The sequence below is a fragment of the Stylophora pistillata genome, chromosome 13 (assembly GCF_964205215.1).
Source record: "Stylophora pistillata chromosome 13, jaStyPist1.2, whole genome shotgun sequence".
Taxonomy (NCBI): domain Eukaryota; kingdom Metazoa; phylum Cnidaria; class Anthozoa; order Scleractinia; family Pocilloporidae; genus Stylophora; species Stylophora pistillata.
Window position 1 is genome coordinate 14,605,850 of NC_142531.1, and position 23,065 is coordinate 14,628,914.

At 37.2% G+C, this 23,065-nt stretch overlaps 1 protein-coding gene and 3 long non-coding RNA genes across 4 annotated transcripts; 1 reads left to right on the forward strand and 3 right to left on the reverse strand.

Annotated features, from left to right (window-relative positions):
- Positions 1-1,962: 1,962 nt before the first annotated feature.
- On the reverse strand, positions 1,963-6,589 carry LOC148717774 (uncharacterized). Its single transcript, XR_015994812.1, has 4 exons — positions 6,402-6,589; positions 4,118-4,168; positions 3,215-3,351; positions 1,963-2,058 (listed from the first exon to the last, which is right to left on the reverse strand). It is a non-coding gene; the product is annotated as an uncharacterized LOC148717774 (long non-coding RNA).
- A 3,348-nt stretch (positions 6,590-9,937) lies between these two features.
- Positions 9,938-11,986, reverse strand: LOC111321827 (antimicrobial peptide damicornin). The gene is made up of 4 exons (XM_022924803.2): positions 11,851-11,986; positions 11,398-11,508; positions 10,450-10,583; positions 9,938-10,116 (listed from the first exon to the last, which is right to left on the reverse strand). The coding sequence occupies exons 1-3, from the start codon at positions 11,948-11,950 to the stop codon at positions 10,459-10,461; spliced, it is 336 nt and encodes a 111-aa protein (XP_022780538.1). The 5' UTR covers positions 11,951-11,986; the 3' UTR covers positions 9,938-10,116; positions 10,450-10,458.
- LOC148717775 (uncharacterized) lies at positions 11,503-19,588 on the forward strand. Its single transcript, XR_015994809.1, has 3 exons — positions 11,503-11,734; positions 11,819-13,861; positions 18,828-19,588. It is a non-coding gene; the product is annotated as an uncharacterized LOC148717775 (long non-coding RNA).
- LOC148717776 (uncharacterized) lies at positions 16,110-19,900 on the reverse strand. Its single transcript, XR_015994808.1, has 4 exons — positions 19,724-19,900; positions 17,999-18,046; positions 16,680-16,797; positions 16,110-16,216 (listed from the first exon to the last, which is right to left on the reverse strand). It is a non-coding gene; the product is annotated as an uncharacterized LOC148717776 (long non-coding RNA).
- Between the last annotated feature and the right edge of the window lie 3,165 nt (positions 19,901-23,065).

The following is a 23,065-nucleotide window of genomic DNA, read 5'->3' on the forward strand; positions in this document are numbered from 1 at the left end:
TCAGAAATGGACTTCTGATTTGAACAATGATCCGCGCCTTTTCAAAACGAATACGGCTATCGGGTTCAATATTCAAATCACCAATCCATTGTTGCATTCTTGAAACGGTTAGCGGGTTCCATGTTCAAATATTCAATTCGTTATTGCGCTCCTGAAACGATTAGCGGGTTCAATATTCAAATAATCAAATCATTAACGTAATCCTGAGAGTACGCTTCACTTAGTTTGACTGTAAAGAAATTCACGGAGATCTTCGAATATAAGCTACTTCTAATCAATCTTATTTTATTCTCCTGCCCTGCTACTAATATTGATCCTAAAAGCGATACCAGCTTGTATCTCCATTTAACAAGTGATTAGCAAAGTTGACACGAATTTGACAGAAGACGAAATTTGAAAATGTGAGATCTACTTTCAACAATTATGCAAATAGAATGACTATTTAATTAAGAGGGCTGCGCTACCAAACGGTAGGGTCTGCAGCCAGCTGATGCAATATGTAAACTATACAATGAGAACCTCAATAACTTCGACAATTAAGACAGAGTGAAGCATCCAACCGCATGGATAGATAGATATGTCTTAACATCATGCACCGAAGCGTTTATTCCAAATGTTTTCTGTCGGAGGCAAAAAGCTCAAACATTCTCGTCGTACATTAAAATTTTTTGTAAAATGTTGTCTTTGGGTCAGTCAGGGTGAAATCTCTGGCTTGACGTTTATCACAAACTAGCACTAATGTGCTTTTTTCGCCGCTGTTATTGTTTTGGTGGTTATTTTTTTCTTCCACAGCATGGAAAATAACCATGATCCTTTATTTGATAATCTAAGCATGTTTAACGCGACCACATATTATTTCAGACAATAAAATTGAAAGGTTCAGCTAAACAAACGCAACATTTTAAAGCAAAGCCTTGCAAAATTGTTGCTCGCAACGTGATACGCACGTTTTCCCAAACTGTGCCCGCCCTGTAGCAACAAATTGCACAATTTTGGTTGGTATTTGAAGTCGGTCAGTTTTTTTTTGCAAAATACTTCGCTCGCTTAGTCACGTTCGCGCGACATCTTTGCATCAGGGCAAGCATGCTAGGTTGATTTGTTATTTCAAAGCGTCAGAGGAATAGTGGATTTCTGACCTTAAACATGGCGGACAATAACGACCCCAATTGAACAATCGAAGACAAAAACCTTAAGGAAGTGGACAAAGAGGGAGACCACGTCATCGATAGACGGTCGGGACATCCATTCTTTTGGAACATACTCGAAAAGTTGCACAAATATCACTCAAGGGAGACAGGAAGCAAGGTTTTTTTTTTGAAAAAAAAAGTCTCGTGCTGTAATAGAGAGCAACGGTACAGTGTACCGACTGCAGGATGTCTAATGCTGTAATTCAAGTAAAGTTGTTCTCAGTTTAACTTAAACTTTTGTTTAAAGTATCCCCAGCACATGGGGTTTTATCCTTCATTTTCTTTCTTTTTGTTTCTCTGGGGTGGAGTGGGGTTTCCAGTGTTCAGAACATGAAGTAGAGGCGTTAATGAATTGTAAATTTGTAGCGTGAAAACGCTGTTTTAATTTAAATAAACTTAGGTTTGCACGATCACTCTGCCCTTGGTGGATTTAAATTAATTCCCATTGACTCAACGTTTCATCAAAAACAGTCTCCTCGAAAAATTATAACGTCTTTCCGAAGCGTTGACGGAATGCATTTTGAGATTTCTACAGGTTGAACGTACATGTAAATAGGAAAAAGAAACAAGCCAATAATAAAAAAAAAAGTAACCAAAAACAAATTGATCAGGTGGAAAATAGAGATTTTTTCAAAGAAGGAGAAAAGGAAATAATTTGAAAGGAGGAAATTGTAAGGTGATGGAAATGGGAAATGTAGTTTAAATTTAAATAATGTCTCACTCAAGAAGTAACAGTTTGGATTTCGATTGAGATTCATAAAAAAGCTAATGCAACTATTTTCACAGATTTTATTCATCCACTACATTCAATCCAGTCATACACTGTGAAGATAATTTTTTTGTTTAAGGCATGCCTCGGATTCTGGAGAACCTATGAGACAAGAAATAAGGAAGCTATTAATAAAAGTAATGGTACTGATAAAAGGAATAATGTTATGACTAATAGCAGACGTCCAAACATATGTTTTTTTTTTCGGAAAACGCAGCTGAGGTGAGCTCTCCATTTTGACCTTTCTGTGCGCATATTCTACGGTGCCAACAGTCCAAATGGAGCAGGCTCGCACGCTGTGTTTGTTCGGGCGGTAGTTTCGAAATTCCACGTTTTTTCCCTTTATTTTTCAGGTCCCAACATAAAAGCTATGCCTTCCACATATTAGGATGTCTCCATAAATCTCTTCATATCACTCTTCCTTACTTTTAACGCAAATTGTATTTTTTAAATTTTGTATTTTCCCTCGACTATTAACAAATGGTAAACACCACAGCGTACACTATTGAGTTATGGATGCACGCGGGAGGTTGTTAAGCACGAAAGAAGCGTAAGAGTCGCTCGAGGCGTTAGCCGAGAGTGACTCTAGCTTCTTGAGTGCTTAGCAAACCTCCCAAGTGCATCCATAACTCAATAGTGTACGCTGTGGTGTTTACCATTTGTTTTATAACATAACATTGATACATTGTAGCTAAAGAGTTCCCTTTTATTTAAGAAATCTTACGCGACCAGAAAAAACAAGCCCGCGCGAAAAAATAGTCTTTGCATTTGCTCACGTCAGCAGCGTACACCAATGGGCAAATGGGGGATGCTAAATTGACCAATCAGAGCGCGCGCTTTACTTTGGTTATGTTATAAAATCTTATGATGATATTCTATTTCACGCGAACTACGTGCGGTGCGCTATTACTATTACTTCAGCATAAGTTAAAAACAGGGAGGAGGAAACATCTATTAAAAAAACCTCGTTTTCAAATGTTATTTAAAAAGGGATGGCTGCCTTCAACGTTTGAATCCCCTTAAACAAAGGTATAGAGCACCAACTCCACCCAAACATTTTGTATCTTTATCCTTAAATTAAAGCGGAAAGGAACTGGAATCTGTTTTGAAAATAATTCATAGAGCTCCATGATTTAACGAGAAAGGTCACAGTTCATAACAGGCCTGTTGGCGGAAGACTAGGTTATTCTTATAATAACAGAGGTAAATGTGGTGAAAAACATTAATTCTTATCTTAATGGATTAGGTAGTGAGGTACCTGTGAATGAAATCAGCGACAAAGTCCACATGTCAATCTACAATTCTCTGCTAAGAAACGATGGTTCTTGGAACCATAATGAGAACACATGAATCTAAATCTATTGCAGAATGTTGCCGAGCTCACGTCTATGCAACCTGGCAAGTCATTAAAAAAACAAGAAATGAAATTAATAGTCCTGATAATATTGATAATGAACATAATTATGACAATAACAGTAATGATAACGGTTTTTAATACAAGATAGCGACACATACATACATACATACATACATACATACATAGGTTTATTGACCACTCTCCATAGGGGCTTTTCAGGGCCCACTCCATCCCACCCCAGGCCCCAGGGGAGGACATCCACCACACAGTAGTCTCGCGCGTGGGAAATTAACGTCTCCTACCCCTAACCCTGCAGGAGACGGGGCCTACGGTTTATTCGTCCTTATCCGAGAAGACTAGAATAGCTATCCATTTCTTGTTACAGAAAGGTAGCAAATTCTCCTCAGTTATTTTAAGACCATGAGTATTGGTCCGGCCGGGGCTCGAACCCTCGACCTCCGGCGCACTAACCAATTTAGCTATATTGTGCGCGCCAAACGCGCTAACGATAACGATGATGATCAGATAATGTGAATAAAACAAGGTAAAGTGAACTCAGTGAAATACCCATACACCATTACATTGTGAGACTCACGATGAGACTTCACACCCCACTAGCTTCTAAATACTCCCAACAATTATAATAATTATTATTATAATTATTATTATCATTATAATATTGAGATGAAAAAGAAGAAGACGAAGAAGAAGAAGAAGAAAACATCATTACATCTTTCGGCTTAATTTTAGATTGGACCTAGTTATCCTTTGAAGCAGATCTATCAGTAATCAATCTATCAGTACCTCTTTTAGTTTTATCCATGTCCAGGTCCGTTTCTTCGTCGCTCATTATAGCTGCAGTAAGAATCAGGATTCAGTTAACCACAAATGTTGCCCAATAAATTATAATTGTAACAGCTCTCAACGTAAATCTTTAGATATTATATATACAAGGCTAAAAAGATTAAGAAAAATTATTAAAATGTTAAAACCAAACGTTTTCAGCTGTTTGCCATCATCAGGGTTGAAAGTGTTGACCGTCTGTACATACTTATATATCTTATGTGATTCCCGATGGGAAAAGTTTGGAGACATACGAAATGACTTGTTTGTTCAAACTGGGGCGGAATTGTTGGATCATTAGCCCCTCGACGATCCTACGCTTGTGGAATGTTTCTGCTGAGGAGAGAACACGCCAAGTGAAAGAATGTGATGGATTTTCCCGCAAGTGTTTTGCAGGTTCAGAGGTGTGAGTAGGATTTGAATGCTCCGCAATACGTACTGCTAGATTTCTCCCAGTTTCGCCAATGTAATCAACGCCACACTGAAGAACAATCTCCTTTGTAAAAAACTTTGGATCTGTGAGTGTTCTGTCTTTGTTGTTAAAAAGGCTTTTAATTTGCCTTGTTTGCCACTATCACCCTGACCACTTCCTCGATACTGCCTTTTGTTATAACAACAAGTTCAATTGCAGCGTCTTCAAGAAACCGGGAAAACTACCAACACATTGGAAATCTAAGTTCCCTACTAAATGGAAAAGGAATTGCATCACTGGCGCACTCCATAGAGCCAAACGCATCTCTACCGATCTTGACAAGGACATAAAAACTCTTGAAACATCTTTATCAATGCAGGTTATCCCAAACGTTTTATTTCGCACACAATCAACAACTTTCTAAACGACCCATCACAAGATGACAACATCATTCCGAATTTTCTCTTCGAAGACCGAGAGAAAGTCTTTATCAAGATTCCTTTTTGCGGTAAAAACGAAAAACTCGGTAAGACGTTTGTTAAAAACTCAACGAGTTCACCAATTATAATTTCATCTTTGTAATCCTGTGGCAAACAAGGCAAATTAAAAGCCTTTTTAACAACAAAGACAAGAACACTCACAGGGCCAAAGTTGTTTACAAAGGAGATTGTTCTTGTGGCGTTGATTACATTGGCGAAACTGGGAGAAATCTAGCAGTACGTATTGCGGAGCATTCAAATCCTACTCACACCTCTGAACCTGCAAAACACTTGCGGGAAAATCCATCACATTCTTTCACTTGGCGTGTTCTCTCCTCAGCAGAAACATTCCACAAGCGTAGGATCGTCGAGGGGCTAATGATCCAATAATTCCGCCTCAGTTTGAACAAACAAGTCATTTCTTATGTCTCCAAACTTTTCCAATCGGGAATCACATAAGATATATATGTATGTACAGACGGTCAAAACTTTCAACCCTGATAATGGCAAACAGCCGCAAACGTTTGGTTTTAACATTTTAATAATTTTTCTTAATCTTTTTAGCCTTGTATATATAATATCTTTTATTAAGTGAACATTGTGGACATCGTAAATCTTTAGGAAACCGTACAAAGCGAAGCAAAAGTTTTACAAGTCACATTACAATTAACGCTGTTCTTTGTAAAGCAATGTAAACTGTATTCATTCGACAGGTGAAACATCCTAAAGCCATGCAAAAAATTCACAAGAACGTCTAAGAGTAACGGCTGGGAAGACATGATCAAAGAAGAGATTTTAGATATATAAAGAGATATCAAATTCAACAAAAGCTTGCTTCTTGGAATTAAAAACACCCATTTTAGATATACATGGGAACTGACGGGACTGCTTGTGAATAATTCAGTTTTCTTTTTGATAAATTGTTAGTAGTGCACTACCTCCAATGCAGATGGTAACAACATCTACTGTACAGAAGGTACTTACGTTTGCTACAACTTCGAGTATTGTAGGCGTGATGCAAATGATACTGATATTGATGGCAGGTTAAGGAAAATTTGGAATCAGCATTTGCTCGACTGACAAATTTGTGCCTATGCTATCAAATGTGTTGAGCCATGATAGATTCTCATGATAGAATTGGACACGCATGGCACACCCAGTCAAGGTGTCTTCTAACGAGTCAAGATTCATACGTTGTAGAAAAAAATACCATCATTCCTAATTTTGAATCGCTTGAGGTCATTACCGGTTACTAAAATCCTGTCTAGGGTTTCGAAAGAAACTTGTCTTAATTTAATGTCAATCGTCGTTTGGGGTATGAAAACGATTTTGTTACAGGATTGTGGAGACCTACCCAACTCGTCAAGAAGTGAGCTGCTACGAGCCTGTGAGTACTGAATCGTCATTACTGCAGCCAGAAGCACAAGGAATAACTTCTTGGAGATCATTTTTCCTTAAGAGCTCTAGCGAGAAGATCTTCAATTTGCACCGCCAAAGACAAACTGTTATTCAAGGAAATATCAGCCTGTGACTTTATACTTTACGGACTAGTCCACATGTTGACACCCGCAGTTTTTCTCAGGAAGGACAACGATTAAAACATAACGCCCTAGATTAGCGGTTTTGTCTCGAGATTAATTAGATAGATTTATTTCAAGGTGAGAAGTGCTAATTCAGTTGTACTGTGAGGAATATCATGATTATCTCATGATGAAAAGGAGTGCCGGCAAGTTTCGTTTTCCAGTTTTATAGAATCATTTTTGCGTCTGCTTTTTATTCTTGAATGCCAGTGAAAATTATTCGCGACCAGAGGTGAACAAACCCTTGAAGCAATGATTTATGAAAGAAAGTTAATTTTAACTTTTTCCAGTAATCAACTTGAAACTAATACCCATCAAAGGCAGCTGATTAGATTCTAATGATAAAAAGATAATTTCGCTGCAAACGTCTTTCCCATATTTGAAACCGTACAGAACACAGGATTACTTATCCAGAACGTTGTTGACATAATGGTAAACTGTTGTGGTCTCTAGTTACAATGACAATCATTGTGAGACACTGAGCTTCAAAAGACAAACTAAGTGAACCGAATTTTGTCAAATTTTCTTTTGAAGACACGAATTCAAGTCACAGCACAGTTTTACCTTTAATCTTCATCCAACACCTGAAGGAGTTTCCAGTTTCGGAAGCGGCTTAATGTGAGGTTAATTACAAAGTCATATATTACGACAACTCTTACAATTTCCAGACGGTGGTAAAAACGGTCTTTTCAATTTTTTCCCCTTTTTTTTGGTAAATTATCTGCACATTCAAAAATGTGCAAAAAAAAAAAAAAAAAAAAAAGAAAAAAGTGGAAATGTGGCTTGTCTTGAGCTCAATGGACTCGGTTTATTTCTCCCGCGAACCCTTAATTTAAACTACCTTACGATAGGTTTTATAAATTGCAACATTTCCGAATTTTTGGCAGAACTGCCTTGAAGATCGTTAGGCTATGGAAATGATATTCATTTGAGTACTGACCAACTCCTGCATCTTTTCTAGGAAATTCGGATTACAATTTGACAGCTTTTCGTGTACGCAGCCGATACTCCAATTTCATTAAACAATTGAACAATTACAACCTTCTGGTTCATTTTAAACCAAGTCCTGTTACCTTTTATTAACTTGAATTATGCCGGTAGCTGCGAGACCTTCAATCTGTGAAGATAATTAAGCATTCTCCACCAATTCTCGAATTGATCGGAAAATCTAGAGAAGTCTAAATTTACGCCCTCGGAGTGTTCCAGAAAAAAATACAATAAACAAACAAAAAATGTGTACGCTTAAAGGAGACAGAGGCTGTCCACAATATACTTCGTGCGCTTTAGGCAGAGGTATAAAGGCAATCAGACTGCTCTGATATTATCATGAGCCATCTGCATTTTTTCAAAAGTAATCATAGTTCTTTGCACGTGGCTGAGGACTATAATGGAAACTATTATGATGAGCCTGGGATCAGACTTGCAATTTAGGAAAAGACCGGAAAACTTTTTGCGCTCGTTTACTGTATTGTCTGAAAATAAAAAGGCAGGTGATTAAACCAAAATATCACGTCCATTTTGTGTTAACCAACATCCTTCGTAAAACGACGCAAATTTTTCGCAAGCCTTTTACTTTATAACGAAAAACCATGATTCTTTTACATTCGCGAGCTTGTAGCTGATGACAAAGTTCGGGGAAAAAATTATGTTTTATTGAGTATGTATCACTGGTGTGTATTTCCATGGAAACGTTAGCTAATTAAAACTGCTGTTATATCAAATAATGCACAAATGGTGTTAGCGGGCTTAAATCAGCAAAAATTGACCAGCATAAAATTAAAAATCCCACCAGATCCATGAATTGCAGAATCGTATCCAATAAGAAATGTATTGTCTTTGGTTTGGATTAAAAAAAAAATTTGCCTAGTAAATCGAGATATGAGGATACTCATGCCCTAGTTTCAAACGTGTGTTACTGATACTTTACCACGCCTATTTAAAACATAATCAAGGACAAGATACATAAAATATTTGATTTTATATCAATGAGCAAAGTACGCATCGTCATAATGGGCAATTCAGTTTCCAAGAGGATGCTTTATCAGGTTATAGAGCCCGCATGTAACTAGTTATGTCATAAAAGCAACAGAACGCACTTTTTTCCGGGCTCTATAACGTGATAAAGCCACATGGGATGTTGGTAGAACACAAGGCCGAAGGTTTGGGATTTATAAGCTTTCCTCGTGTTCCCCCAACATCCAAAGCGGCTTTATCAAGTTATCGAGCCCAGAGAAATTTGCTCTATTGCTTAAATAAAACTTTGCCGGACACCACTTACTCACCTCATAACTGGTCATATTATTGCTCAGTCCTGATATTCGGATTCAGTGATACGTAAACAGAAACGCAAATAAATGCGATGAAACTAATAAAGGGTGCTGATGACTAAACTTCATTTTCTTTTTTCATTAAACAAACTGCTTGTCAAGCTGATTTAGATTCGTAATGATTGTAGAAGAAACAAAGAGAACACTAGCCTTGAAAACTGTCCAACTGTTTCAGGCCTTTGCAAACAAGCAAACAAACAAACAAAAAACATAACTATAGCAACTACCATATAATCTCTTGCTATGTGGTGATGTTATGTTCTACGTTCATGGGGTCCTGAATACGACTTACTTGACGTTAGGGAAAATTTAAACGTAATGTGACAACTTAACCTGCTGGAAGATGTTTTTATTTAAACATGCATTGTCATCCTGTAGAAGGTTTGGGCCAAATCCAATCTCTTTGACCCGAAAGCCGAAAAAATTGAGTGCCGAACGCAAGTCGATCAAATTTTTGTTGATACAAAAGTCATAATTAACCAGGTCCTTTTTGAACCTGGGTTTTCGTTCCACCGTTTGGATGGAAATTTCTGATCTCTATCAAGTTGAAAATGTTTAATTGAAAGCGACAATGTCCGGGTTTGTCAAGGAAATAAAATTCCCAAGGGGTTCCAAATGAGGCCTAAGTTCTCCCATCTGACATCCATTTTCTGGCACGTTGTCTAAAGGTCCTTGTTTGGAGCAGTCTCCTTCAATCACTTGATTGCTTAAGCGCAAATTTTCTCCAGCTATAATCAGACAATCAAAACGTCAGCGTCTAAAATTTTGAATTTTAAAAGAAGACTATGGGAACGAACGACAAACATTCAGGGCTCTTGGTTTGACTCCAGTGGCTCGCTGGTTATTAGTTAAAGAAATAGATTAAAGAGAAAGTTGTTCAAGCACTCTGGGAGGAAGGCACGATTCCAAAAGACTGCGTCGAAAGGACAACTGCGCACATTACTGAATTCAAACATTACTACAGAACTCACCAGAAGTACTCGTTTCATATTTTGTTATTATAGTTTATTACAGCATTGTCAGGGCAATGTTCACAACAGAAGAATTCAAAGGATACCCGTCGAAGACTACGGAAATATTTTCAAGCTATATATAACTGTTGTCTCTTTAAATCTCGAATCATCACTTTTTCGGGTAACATATTCTTCTTAGTCTTTAGTGTCTGAAAAATAGAAGGAATCATTCTGTTACCGAACAGAATTAACTGAAAGAATATAATGGGACGGATTTCCCATTATTTCTCCTGAGTTCACTCAATGCTCCGCCAGAGACGACTGTCGTAACCAAACACTCCTAGTTCCCTTTTAAGACTTCCCGTGTCATAAAGTTCCTTTTCGAAGTCGTCCTTTTTTAAGCTACCGCGTGCACATCTGTTCGCAGGTTTTTTCGTTTGTTTATTCATTAATTAATTCTTACGTTCCTTTCTAGTACTGCATTTATTCATGAATAAATAGTCAGCTCTGCATAAATGTATATGCCACAATTAAGACTGTACCTCGTCATCTCAACCCCTTTGGCATCCACAGGAATAAGAGCACTTGTGTCTTAATAGCCGACCTCTGATGCCTTTTTTATGGCAATAACTTTTGAAGAGGTGGCAAAAGGCCTTCCCGCGTAAATCTGCGCAGGCTGTGGGATAAACAAAGATATCATGAATGAAATAATTACGATGAAGGTGATAATGGCGATATCAATGCTGCTGACTCATATTGCGATAACACAATTGCGGCAAAGTTAAGCTGATGTACTTTCAGCTAACAAATTATTATTGTGGAGGATTCTTTGAATCAGTATATCCTTTATCGCTATCCATTAGCCAGAAGACATAACAACTGTAAGCATAGTTAAATACCGTCGCTTTCATCTACATTGTAGCATAAACCAAAATGATTTGCGGCAAAAAAAGAAACGCCATAATCACATTCAGACCGCATTCAATTCAAAAGTGATTGATTACTCAGTCCGGCTTCCGCAGAAAAATTGACAAGAGTAAGCAAGAAATTTCATTAAGATGTGGAAGCTGGGATTCCTTCAAGACGATTGTCTAGCTCTGGAATTGAAGGATAGAAAGACATTTTCTCATACATACGAATTATTATGCTTATTTGAAACATGAACGTTAAGAATTTATACGTTGGGTTTTAAACCGCATCATTATTTTGGGAATCTGAAAACTTATGCGTTTCAATTACCCAGAGGCTTTATATTCGATTCTAAAGCAATTTGAGAAAAACTGACCTAAGGCAAGAGAAATTCTTTTTATGTGACATCGATATGAAGACAGATTAAAGTTTAATTTCATCAACAAGCAACCACAATTTTGCCAATGTATTACTTTGTACCAATCCCAACAGCTGCAATTTCGTTTGCGAATTCCCACAATAGTTTTTGTTCGTATCCCCAAATCCCCCAGCAAAACAGTTTCATTTGCTCTTGTTCGTACCTCTCCGCTTTTCTGGGATTGCGTCGTCTGAATCGTTCTCGTTTAGACTTGATGTATCAGAATTCGTTTCCAAATCGGAGTCATCGCCGTCATCTAGAAGGTCATCATCATCTAAATGTGTGAAAAAGAAAGTGATGAAAGAGGAAATCGTCTTTGAGATCCTGAAGGTTACTTTCGCAAGTCATGCTTCTAGTTTTTGTCCTGCCTCCTTATGGTCGGTCTCATGAGTCATTGCAGTGCAACAAATCAAATCAAGAGGGCCGTTTTTTGTAATGGGTATTTAGGTCTTATGCATGCGGTGGTTTGTATACTTGAAATTCTGGATAATACGACAAAGGTATTATTTTTTAGGGCAACCGTCAATAACGCATTACACACAAAATGGAAATTTTGCCCTTCATAATCATTAACTTTCTTTCAGGATAGAATCAAATTTGTTTTGTCTTATCATACCGTCAAGATCCTCAAACAAGGTAGCCGCAGATGCCTTCTGGAATTCCATCAGCACCACCAACGCCCCAAAGAGTATAACTAATACTTTCACGGAGGCCATCTCACCACTTGAGGAAGTCTTCTTCTGCGTCGAGTTCTGCTTCTGATGGACGGATGACTTTAGTGATAATGTCAGGAAGTGTTCTTGTGTGATATATAACACAAATATTTTTGTTTAATCAAATATATGTTTTCACCTGGCGTTGACCACTTGTAAACTCGGAAAACTCAAACAAAATTTTATATCGGTTAACTCTCCACTGTTCGATGTTGTTCGGCTTTGTGGAGCGATAAAAATATCATATCAAACAGCGAACTAGCCAATGTAATTTGTTTTCGATTGTTCACGTCACGAGGATAGCTCCACCTGGTTCGTTCCAATTTGATCGTTGTTCAATGTACAATTATCCCTGTGTTATTCTTTTCTCTCTCAAAACTGGTGTAAGCGTATTTATGAGCGATTGTACTAAAACCTCAGCTGTAACAAGTCGGTGCTACCCATAAAAGAAAAAAGAAAAAACCAAATTCTCATAATAATACGAAATGCTTATCTCGGGAGATTCCATATACATTTTTCTTATTATTTCCATACATATTTAATTTGGTTCCTAGTAAACACAAAGAGAATTTACTTTATTTTGAAGAACGTTTTTCGAAGTTACATTGTTAGCGATGGCTCTCGAAAATTAAGCTATTACACAGAGAAAATGCATTTACATTTCTTGCTCTTGATTTATCATCTTTTCCTGTGGACCTTAAATGAGCAAACTCCTATCTTGAATAACTCTGACGGAAACAATTTTCTTTAAGATGCCGTTGATAAGACAGAAAATGAAATACTGTTGTGGAATCTTAAAGTTTTTCTTCTTCTGATGAAATTTTAAGCAGATTAAGCGCTTAGAAAGAAAAATTAACAGTAGTTAACAATGTCGCAACGTGGAGTTTCATTGAATATTGGTATCCGAAACAAGATGGATGTTAATCGCAAGCAATCCTTGTCAAATTCATATTATTTTAAAGATTGCGTCGATTTGTGACCGCAAATATCGTGCGAATCATACAAACGAATAAATATTTATTGATGTTTTCAAATTAACAAGCCGAAGAGTGGGCGAACAGTTTAACCCATCTGACGAATAAATGAATCTGCAGGCCTCGTCGATCTATTGCATTCTTCAAATAGGGGAAAAAAAAAACAACCCATAAGAGGATTCAGTCCATCTATTTTAATTAGAACACAAATTCAGGCCAAAACCTCGTTTTTCCTCGCAAGCTTCACACTTTAAAGGCAGAGACTAGGAAGGGAATATATTGAGAAGTAATCAACACTTTTCAGAAAGGGAGTTTGCATTTATTGTGAAGTCAACGCTAAGAAATTAAGCTGCAATTAGAACTCAAAAGAGTAAATTGGAAATAAAAAGCTTTTAAAGCCTTTTTCTCCCGGCATTAATAATTGTAATTGTCAAAATGTGTCTTTGTCTGAAAACAGCTTTAGGGTAAAGAAAACTTGGATTATTTACTGCCCTGATTAAAAGGCTGTTGGAAGTCTGACAAAATAAAATAAAAATTTCCTAAACTAACTACCTTGGTTTAATGGGGGTAAGGCACTGTGGTAAAGGAAAATGTGGGAGTCATTATTGAAACCGGTTCCAATCCCACAGAGTCGCAGCGGTTTGCGGAATTCACCAGATCACAACCAAAATGACTAAAACAGCCACTGTGATAAAATCACAATCACCTCAGTTACAAATCTTTCGGTTGCTGAAATGAAAATTCTGACACTGGAAATGATCATCAGTCTGCTTAATACCAAACCAGATTTTAAAACAATTTTGTGTTTAAAGTGTGGCCCACATTAACTTCACACTGATAAAACATTTGTCTTCTTGAGTTTTGTTTCTTTGCATCGAGCTTATGCATTACCTGAAGGGCAACATACGGACTGAGGGATCTGACACATGCAATTTCACAGGTAACTGTTCCCACGGTCTAATGTCAATGAGAGATTACATCCGCCCAAAAACTTCCGAAATGATGCATTGACTAGTATCGTATCTTAAACGTGTGAATAGAGGGTTTTCCTTTTCTTTACGAGTTTCGAAGGAAAGCATGAATTAAAAAGCAATTACCTATTTAGCAGCCAGATCATTAAAAGACGATTGTTATCTCGAGATGGAAATTAATTTGTTTTTAGACATTTACCCATCTTCAATTTGAAGTTTCGTATTCACTCAAGTATTTAGCGTAACGATGCAAAATCCTTATTAAACCAAAGCTTACTCCATCGAGAAACTTCCTAGAATAATTAAACAAGTATTTGAACACACCAGTGAAAGAAAATTTCCAAATGTTTACTCATCGTACTTAAAATTGAAAGTTGAAAGGTTTCCGCCCCTCCTGTGTATATTACTGATAACTTTTACCGTCAAATGAAAAGCGCATATTATAAAGCTTTGGGGGCGGCTAAAAACAATTTTTTTTTTGATACTGCTGGCTTTAAGTGTGCGCTGAGGGACGCCCAAGGAAAACCATATGTGATTATTAATTGATCAGGTCGGCTTGTAAAAAAAGAGAAAAAGAAAAAACGAGAGTGTAAAGCTAAATTTGGAAATCTCTTCTTTTTCTTCCTTCCTATTCATGTCGAGTGCGAAGTGAAACTTCTTGGTTATTGAAAAAAATCAATTGTAAAAAAATGTAAAGTCTGCAAAACAAAATTAATTGTCTGAAAGATGAGATGGTCGCAGTTTCTGCTCTGACGACATCCAGCAGTTCGAAATACCAGGGAGCGATTACTACTTTAGATTAATCTTTTGTTCCAGTTACTTTGCACCCATGATTGTGACCATCTTATATTAACAAGGGAGCTAAATTCTGCAATTGCGATAAAACAGTCACCGTTCAATTTGGAAGCTCCATCTCCAATTGAGAGCCGCTGTGACTGCATGAAGAGAAACTAATCGTTTTAATTGAACACTACAGTGTTAGCAGTGTCTAGTGCGCTTAAAAACAGTCTTCTTTACCGATGGCAAACCGTCTCGTGATTATGGAGAGGTTCTTTATAGAAAGATTCGTCATCAAACGCTATGAGACCGCTTGCGTTATCAGCCACAATGTACCTCAAAAAATCCAATTATTCGAAAATACGAACTACGTATAATGAGTAAGGAACTTTTAACCATCTCCGGCGATTCCGGCATTTATTTAAGATCATAAAATGCGCCGGGTATTTCTTTTTCCACAAATTTTAGATAATTTTGATTATATTTGGCAACCGCGAAAAGGAAAAGCAATATATTTGCATACTTGTAAGAAGTTAAAATTGTTTTCGACTCGAATTTCATTTCATATTCCAAATTATCATAAATGACAAAACATAAGGCGCATATGAGATGTACGGCATATGAGATGTACGGCATATGAGATGTACGGTATATGAGATGTACGGCATATGAGATGTACGGCATATGAGATGTACGGTATATGAGATTTACGAACATGGGTGGAAATGAAAACAACTTAGGAAAGGCGCAGACAACTGAGAAAATTTAAAAAATTATTACTCCTATGTTTACGAGAGAGTTTATTCTAGGGATAACAACTGCAGGCTTTTCGTAGACTCCTAAAAGAGTCTATTTGTGCAGCTATTTTTGTGCAGCTAGTATGAAGTAACTGTATGAAAAAAATTAGAACAACAATTGTAGGACTGATTCTTCAATGTTTGAGAAGCTGGTGGGCGGGCATACCTAGAAACGACGTAACACCTTCTTGAGATTTTCTTTCTTTGTTTCTATTTTTATTTCTTTTGATTTGATTTGATTTGCTTTTACTGAAATTCAACTCCATGGAAATTGAAGGAAATATGGAATAGCTAAAAAAAATTCCGGGCGTTTTCCTTTCATGGCATCTAAGAGACCGAAGTAAGCGCAGAACTATTCCTCGGCGGTTGTCTCACCTGTTTTCCCCGCCACTCAATGCGAAAAAAAAAAGACTGGATGTTTTGGACTGTCATTCGACAAAATTAGATTAAAACTAAAAAGGTGAATTACATGCTACTTAACTTCAAGACTGAAATGAAAAAATTTAAGTTCAAACATTTTGTTCTATGATCTCGACTGTATCCAAAAATGAATTTTAAGCTTCACTGTCGACTGTTGATAGACAGCCTCTCGATGTATTCAGTTGATCATACACATGTTGAATTTCAATCGACACAGAAAGTATTGACTTAGAAGGAACGTTCTTTATTTCATTTATTAACAATCGTTATCGCATCTCGGAGAGGTATCTCTCCCTTAGGAGAAAAAGTTAGAGTCCATTTTAGACGTATCTGCAAGAAAGGAAAAAATAGTTTTAGTTTAAGTATGTATCTTCTTAAAATCTCCAGTCATTCAAGAGGGAAAATTTGGAAATTCATCGTAATTAAGGCAGCAAAGGGTATAAAATATACGACTTCAACTTTATGTGAGCTAGCATTGGTATCGATGCTTTGCACACAGTGAGCAGGGCATGTCGTTGAAAGTCTAAAGCATATCACAAACAGTTTTGTGTTGATAGCGAAAGACGGTGGGCAAATTAGGCTAACATTAAGCTGACCTCCTCAGCCTGCATATTGAAAGATATCACAATTTTCCAGATTGGCCCGGCTGTATTGAATAAAAGGAACAAACCAGTAGAAAACGAAGACAGCAAATTTAACCAACCAATTGCAACCAAGTAGTTCAAGGTCTCTTCCCGGCGAAATCGTATCGTGGGAGAGGGGTATGTGGGCTGAAGAGTGAGACATACATTACCTCACACAGCCACAAGATAGGTAACATTTGGTTCTCATAAGGAAACCATTAGTACCATGGGCTGAGCAAAATCTTCTGAATCTTTCGCAAAATGCTGGGGAAAATTCGTCGTGACAGCCTTTAAAAAAATTCACGATAAGTCAGAACTCAATAAGTCACGAAAAGACTTTGAAGCAGGTTAAAATATGGACTTTTATCATCATGAAGTAGGCGCATTTCAGCAGCTCAAGAAGGAATTTCAGCAGTTCAAAACCACTTTCCTATCAAACCAAACTGTTGCATACACAATTCTCGGAAACTAATTTAATAACCTCATAGTTTCCTTTTTCTGCTCACATTGATTGGGGTATAAGTAGATATTAGAATAAGGACAGGCCTTCTTTTTCTTTCGCGCGAGTAAAAAAATCAGCAAAAAGAGAAAAAATTGCGGAACTCTTTGAATACAGCGCCCCACTTTCGAGCGCCTCACTCCCAGAGTTATGTGCGGCGCGCTAAATTCATTTCGTTTTCGTTTAAATTGTTTTGATTTACACGACAGACTTTTCCGAAAAGGAGCGGCTGCTCGTCATCATAATGGATAAGGGTTTGAGTTCTTCTTTCCTTTTAGACGTAATCTTTTGAATTTCTCACCATACATACAAAAAAAATATGATAATTGGGTGATATCACTTAAGATAACTAGACTGCATTATCACTATGTATAGCATTTAAAATAAAGACCTTGTTAAAGCACAGATTTACTCGTTACCCGGAGTCAGCGACACCAGGTGACGAATGTACATGTATCAATATAAGTGTGTTACAGTCATAAATTAATTTTTTTGGAAAAACAATACACTCTAAAACAAATAAAAAAAAAAAGACGAAAGGAAGTAAGACGATATGCTGATTCCAATTTGAGATAAGGAGGCGGAAAGGATTCTACGAATCTGCTGGTAAGTGACAATGAATTGACCACGAGAGAAAGCATTCTGCAAACAATGTTTGAAACAGTTAACTTTTCTTTACTCTTATTTTGTTGTGGCAGTTCGGATAGTATTACGGTACTGGGATTACTACTTGATTACTTTTCATTTTGAACCCTTAATCTACCTTTAGAGAGGGCTGCAAGTCTCTCTTAATTTCACGTGATCTACGATAAGTAATCATCATGTGGATAGATAAAGTCTATCAAGCTCTAAAATTTTCAAATTATTGTTAGCTGCACAGTCAACTCCTCCTCGTGCCCTTATTCATTCAACCTTTTCAATTAGTAAAAATATCGTTTCCGAACAGTTTCTACCGTTCGGGATATGCTGGAAATTTAGGTACCAACTAACCTGTGACAGCTCGGCGTTCATCTGGTGAATGAGCCTCATCTGGTTCGACTACAGATAAAATATGATTGAAGCTAACCAGTGAGGGTTGGATTCACCACTGGCAAATCCCAAATCCCACATATAATTATATAAATTGTTATGAAAAAGCTTTTCTAGATGAGAGTGACTTGATAATAATCATGATCAGGTAAATTGTGACGCCAAAAATTTTTTTCCGATTAGTCACGAACTTTTTCGCGTCGCTTCGGCCAAAGTCCCTCAGCGCTACAAAGAACAAAAGGACTATTGTTCACTACTTAATGTGTGAAGTTGAGCGGAACAATAGACCATTTCTTGATACGATTATAATCAAGGTTATCAAGAGATTAGGAGGTTATCATGATACACACTGAAGGATCGAGGAGACAGGGAGACTGTTCTTTCTTAATTCGCGATACTGACCAAGCTTGTTTATTCAAAGAAAAATTTTGGCCAACATCTTGACTGAAAAACCTCCGTCATTAGAAGCTTTTCAATGAAAGATCATCTTACAGGCTTTTATTATTGCAAGCAGGGCTGGAAAGGCCACCCGGTCTTACAAACAGCCCCTAGAAATGCAAGGTGGAAAGAGTGCAATAAGAAACGAAGAAAGACAAATAGCAGTGGTCAATAAATGAAATGCTTTTTGCTGCATTGAGTTCATCACGCAGAGTTTAAAATGTGCGGACCTCGCTGCGCTCAGTCCGTAGGCCATGTTCTCGAGCCAAAGATCTTCCCATCCAACCCTTCCCATTATTAAATAAGTGAATAATAATACACCTAAACATTCCTATTTTTTTGTTTTTCTCAGTTGATAGGAGTGTTGGTGACTTTGTTGTTGGCAAAACAGCTTCCACAACCGGGCGAAATGTTTTCAAAAAAGGGAGGTCATTAGCAAAGTCGTGATGTTTCCAACCTTAAATTTTGGGGAGAAATATTTCCCAAAGAAAATGAAGAAATGACGCCAGAGCAGTTGTATCTCAAGAGATTGCAAAATTATAATTGTCCGTAAGAGAGCGTGAACTTTGGACAGGTACGCATGCATTGCGTATCGCGTGAGATTTCAAATTTTCCGAATATCTACCAAAAATAAAGCAATAATTGGGTCCGTTAGTTAATGAGCAAGTCAGCTATTTAATTTTTCACCTCGAGCTCGATGTATATAATTGAATAAGTGTATGGTCGTGATTGAGATGGGTACTCCGTTCCGTTCAACATGGGTCGCTGCTTGCTGAGAGGTAGATTAAACCCTTTGCTTTATATGATTTTCTCATCTAGATACTTTCAAGTGGGAGGTAGCCTGTATTAGATTAACTACTTATCCAAAGAAAAGAATATGTCACGGCAACGATAATGTTGCCCGACAGGAATGGGCTCTATTACCTAGTGAATAAGTTGCCCTTCGTGGAACACGATGGGTTTTTTTTTTAAAAGTCTCTCAGATGATCAAAATATAACCGGAAAAGACAGAGTTGATACGAAGAAAGTACTTGTATGTAGGTTACGAAAAAAACTACTTTTTGCACCGAACTAACAACTGTCTCAGAATCCGAATAAAAACTGAAAAGCGTGGCTCTTTTATTGATTTCTCATCAATCGTATTATCTTACTCAGTGGTTTTTGCTTTCAATATGGTCATATGCAGCAACAACGAGTCGAAAACGTGAAACTACAAAATTGAGACGAAAAAAAAAAGGTTACACTTACTTAAAGTTTCCTCCTCTGAAATAGTCCGAGTTTCAGCTTTCGGGAAGCGAGCTGCTAAAGTAAACATGAAGCAGAATAGCAGAACAATTTTGCAAAAACCCATTGTGAACACAAAACACGGTTATATATTTTACACTTAGTTCTTGACTGCTCCTAAGCAAATAAACTATGCTCCTCTTTCTGTTAACTTTGCCCTTTGTAGTGCTCCACTCAGCTTCCTCTTGCAATTAATTTGGTGTTCCCGCTGTCTAAAATAGACCACATAACAACCAATAATTATCAATCTTATTTGACCCTGTAGATTAACGCTGTGGCCCTCCTAATGATTCTATTTGGCTGTTTCTGCTCCAAAAATTAAATAAATTGCGAGAGAATCATCAGGAACTCAGGTGATCAGGTAATGGAGTAGGTCGAAAACTAGTCTTGCTTGTAGATTGTAAAGGACAGTTATTGTAACCGATTTTGTAGATGACATCCACCTCCATGCTTCTAAATTAAATATATATCATTATATATACACCCGCAGAGGGAAGTCATCTTAATGGTTTTTTCCCCTCAGATATTTAACTAGTAAAACGGGAATTATCGAAAAAAATTGGAATTGTAGCATTCCCTGATTAATACATTTGAGACTCAAATAGTTACAGAACAGAACATTGATACCGGCTATTGTAGGCCGGCTTGTATAGAATATTAGAGTTCGAGGTGATACTGTTCCCAAATTATTTTTTGTACGGCCCAGCTCCACCGCTGTGATAGACTTATTGTTAGATTAGAAAGGATAGATTTCCTTTTTTCCTGTAAACAAAAACCACCAAATTGCGCGACTTGAGTCAGGTAATAATTTTTCTCTTGATTAAAAAGAAGAAGAAAAAACATATTAAAAGGAATAGATAATTGCATAATTTGAATAACATATCTTTTACCAGAAAGTTTGAAAACGGGATCAGGGAGAAATAGTATTTATCTAAAATCTGTAACATTGGTAAAACTAAGTGCTCAATATTCGATGTCTTGCCGATTTTCATTCCTTTCGTGGAAAAGGAAAGAGAAAACAACTAGAATAAAGGAAAAGTCAAAGTAAGATTTTGGATGAAAAAGGTGACGCCAAACAGCGACAATCCCCCTTCCCAAAAGTAATTCCTTTAAAAAGACTAAAAAAAAGTAAAAGACGTAAAATGACATTTCTGGGCGAGGACATGAATGCTTAATGAAGCAATTTATCGCACACATTCATTAAATATTAATACATGTAGAAAATTTAGCCAATTTGGTCATAGAAAATTTAATTCAAGGAAACGTTTTTCCGTGGCAATGGCAATCATGGAGGTGTAATTATGAAGGAGCATAGTGTCTTTTTGGTCAAGAAAACTCTTCTTCAGGGCCTGCTGGTCCGCCAAACTCTAGGACGAATAAAACACACTTTTCAGAAGCTTCTTAGGAAGAGGCCTGATACAAGGAAACACGTTGACATGACATGCTAATTGCAATGCGGAAAGCCGTCATTTAATCCTATAAGTTTTGTTATCTGACGATAAGTTGAGAAGCTGGCTTCCATTAATGAAATATGCGCGGAACTGTATTGCTAACCTCCCTGACCTGAAGATTTTTTAGTTATGTTATGTTTATACAAATTCTGAAATTCTTAGTTATTTATTATTGAGTGATTGAATTGTCTGCTAGTTGGACACATCTCAAATACATGTGGCTTTTTCAGAATATATAGACCTTTCTTTACACTGCCCATCAAAGTTATATCATAGCAGACACGCTTTGTCACTGTTTATTGTGAGCTTGTATTTGCATTGATGACACTTGTAAGTTTGGAAAACATGACGGTTCAAAAGGACGTTGAAATGGCTTTGAAATTTTCGAACAAAAATTTCAACCGACCTATTTAAGGAGTTTTTTTTTTTTAAGAACTTACAAAGTCCCATGTAAGTTAGGATCTAAAGGTTTTTGATGTCATGAAGTCATCGGCTGTCACGAACGAAAAACTTAAGTTTTGTTCTACTGATACTGAAGTACGAGTCCAGTCACTCGACGAAACTTATCAACATTTTGTAAACATCATCAAAGAACAAGAACAACGAATTTTTTTCCGCTTCAATTACACAGTCGAACGTCTCCATCACGCATACTTTTCTACGTCCCGACCAAATTCTATATATACCATATTTTCCACTTGAAATCTCTGTACTACAGATGAACTCTGAGACTAGGTCCAGACTGTCAGAGGTTTTTTTCGGCTTCATAATTGTTACCGAATTCATTGTTACCGAATTAATTGTTACCGAATTCGCAGTTGAATATTTTTATAGAAACTGAGCGGTATAAATTTAAATTTAATAATTTAATAAATTTAATTCATCAGTTTTAGAGTTATCGGATTCATAGGCTTTACACTTGAGGTGTATCTGGAGTCCCAACTGGCATTAACACACCGAAATAAATCCGAAAATATAGAGTGGTTGTAAGGCTGTTTCTTGCTTCGATCGACGACAACAACATTTTCCCAAAAAAGGGGCAAGACGGTCTATCAAGTTGGACAAAGGACGAAGTTGAACTTCTGCCCGGAGTCGATTGCGCATCTTCCTCCCAAAAGGATTACGAAGGTTCAGAACAGGCCGGGAGAGTATCACAAGGAAATACGAAGATGTCAGGAAAGAATTCGTCACGTTGTATGAACAACAGGATGGATTATCCCGTTCTCTTAGCCTGATCACCCAAGAAAGGATAGCAAACTTTAAAGAACGCAGGCGGAAAAGAAAACAGATTCGTTCATCAAATCGTTTACATGAATTAGCTTCAAAATTTTTCGGATTCGATGTTCCAACCTTAAATTTCGGATTAAAAATCTCCGGAGATACGACCAAAGAGGGAAAGTTTAATTTCGAATTTGTCTTCTTTTGTGTAAACAGCAAAACGAATGTGGTACCAAAACGTACCGGATTCGTTACGAATCCGAAACAATTTCCGTCCACTAGTGTAAACCTAGTCCAAGAGCGAGAAAGTACCGTACATCCTCAACCCCTTTACTAAGAACCGCTCTGTATTTATTTATACAACTGAAAACGTTACAGACCCAAATATGGACTACTGAGGGACGATTTACCTGCTGTTTAATTTCTGTAAAACAGTGTCCCCTTACAACATTTGATAAATATGAATGCATATTTGCGTCTGTTTTTAGTAAAAAAAAAAAAGGCGGCAAGGGGAGTCTTTAAAAAAGTCACGTCATTGTGGTGGGAGAGAGTTTCGCTGAGTCATATCAGAATTTAGATCAGTGTGAACTACTCAATTGAGATCGAGTGACTACCGGCAGAACTCACACATATAAAT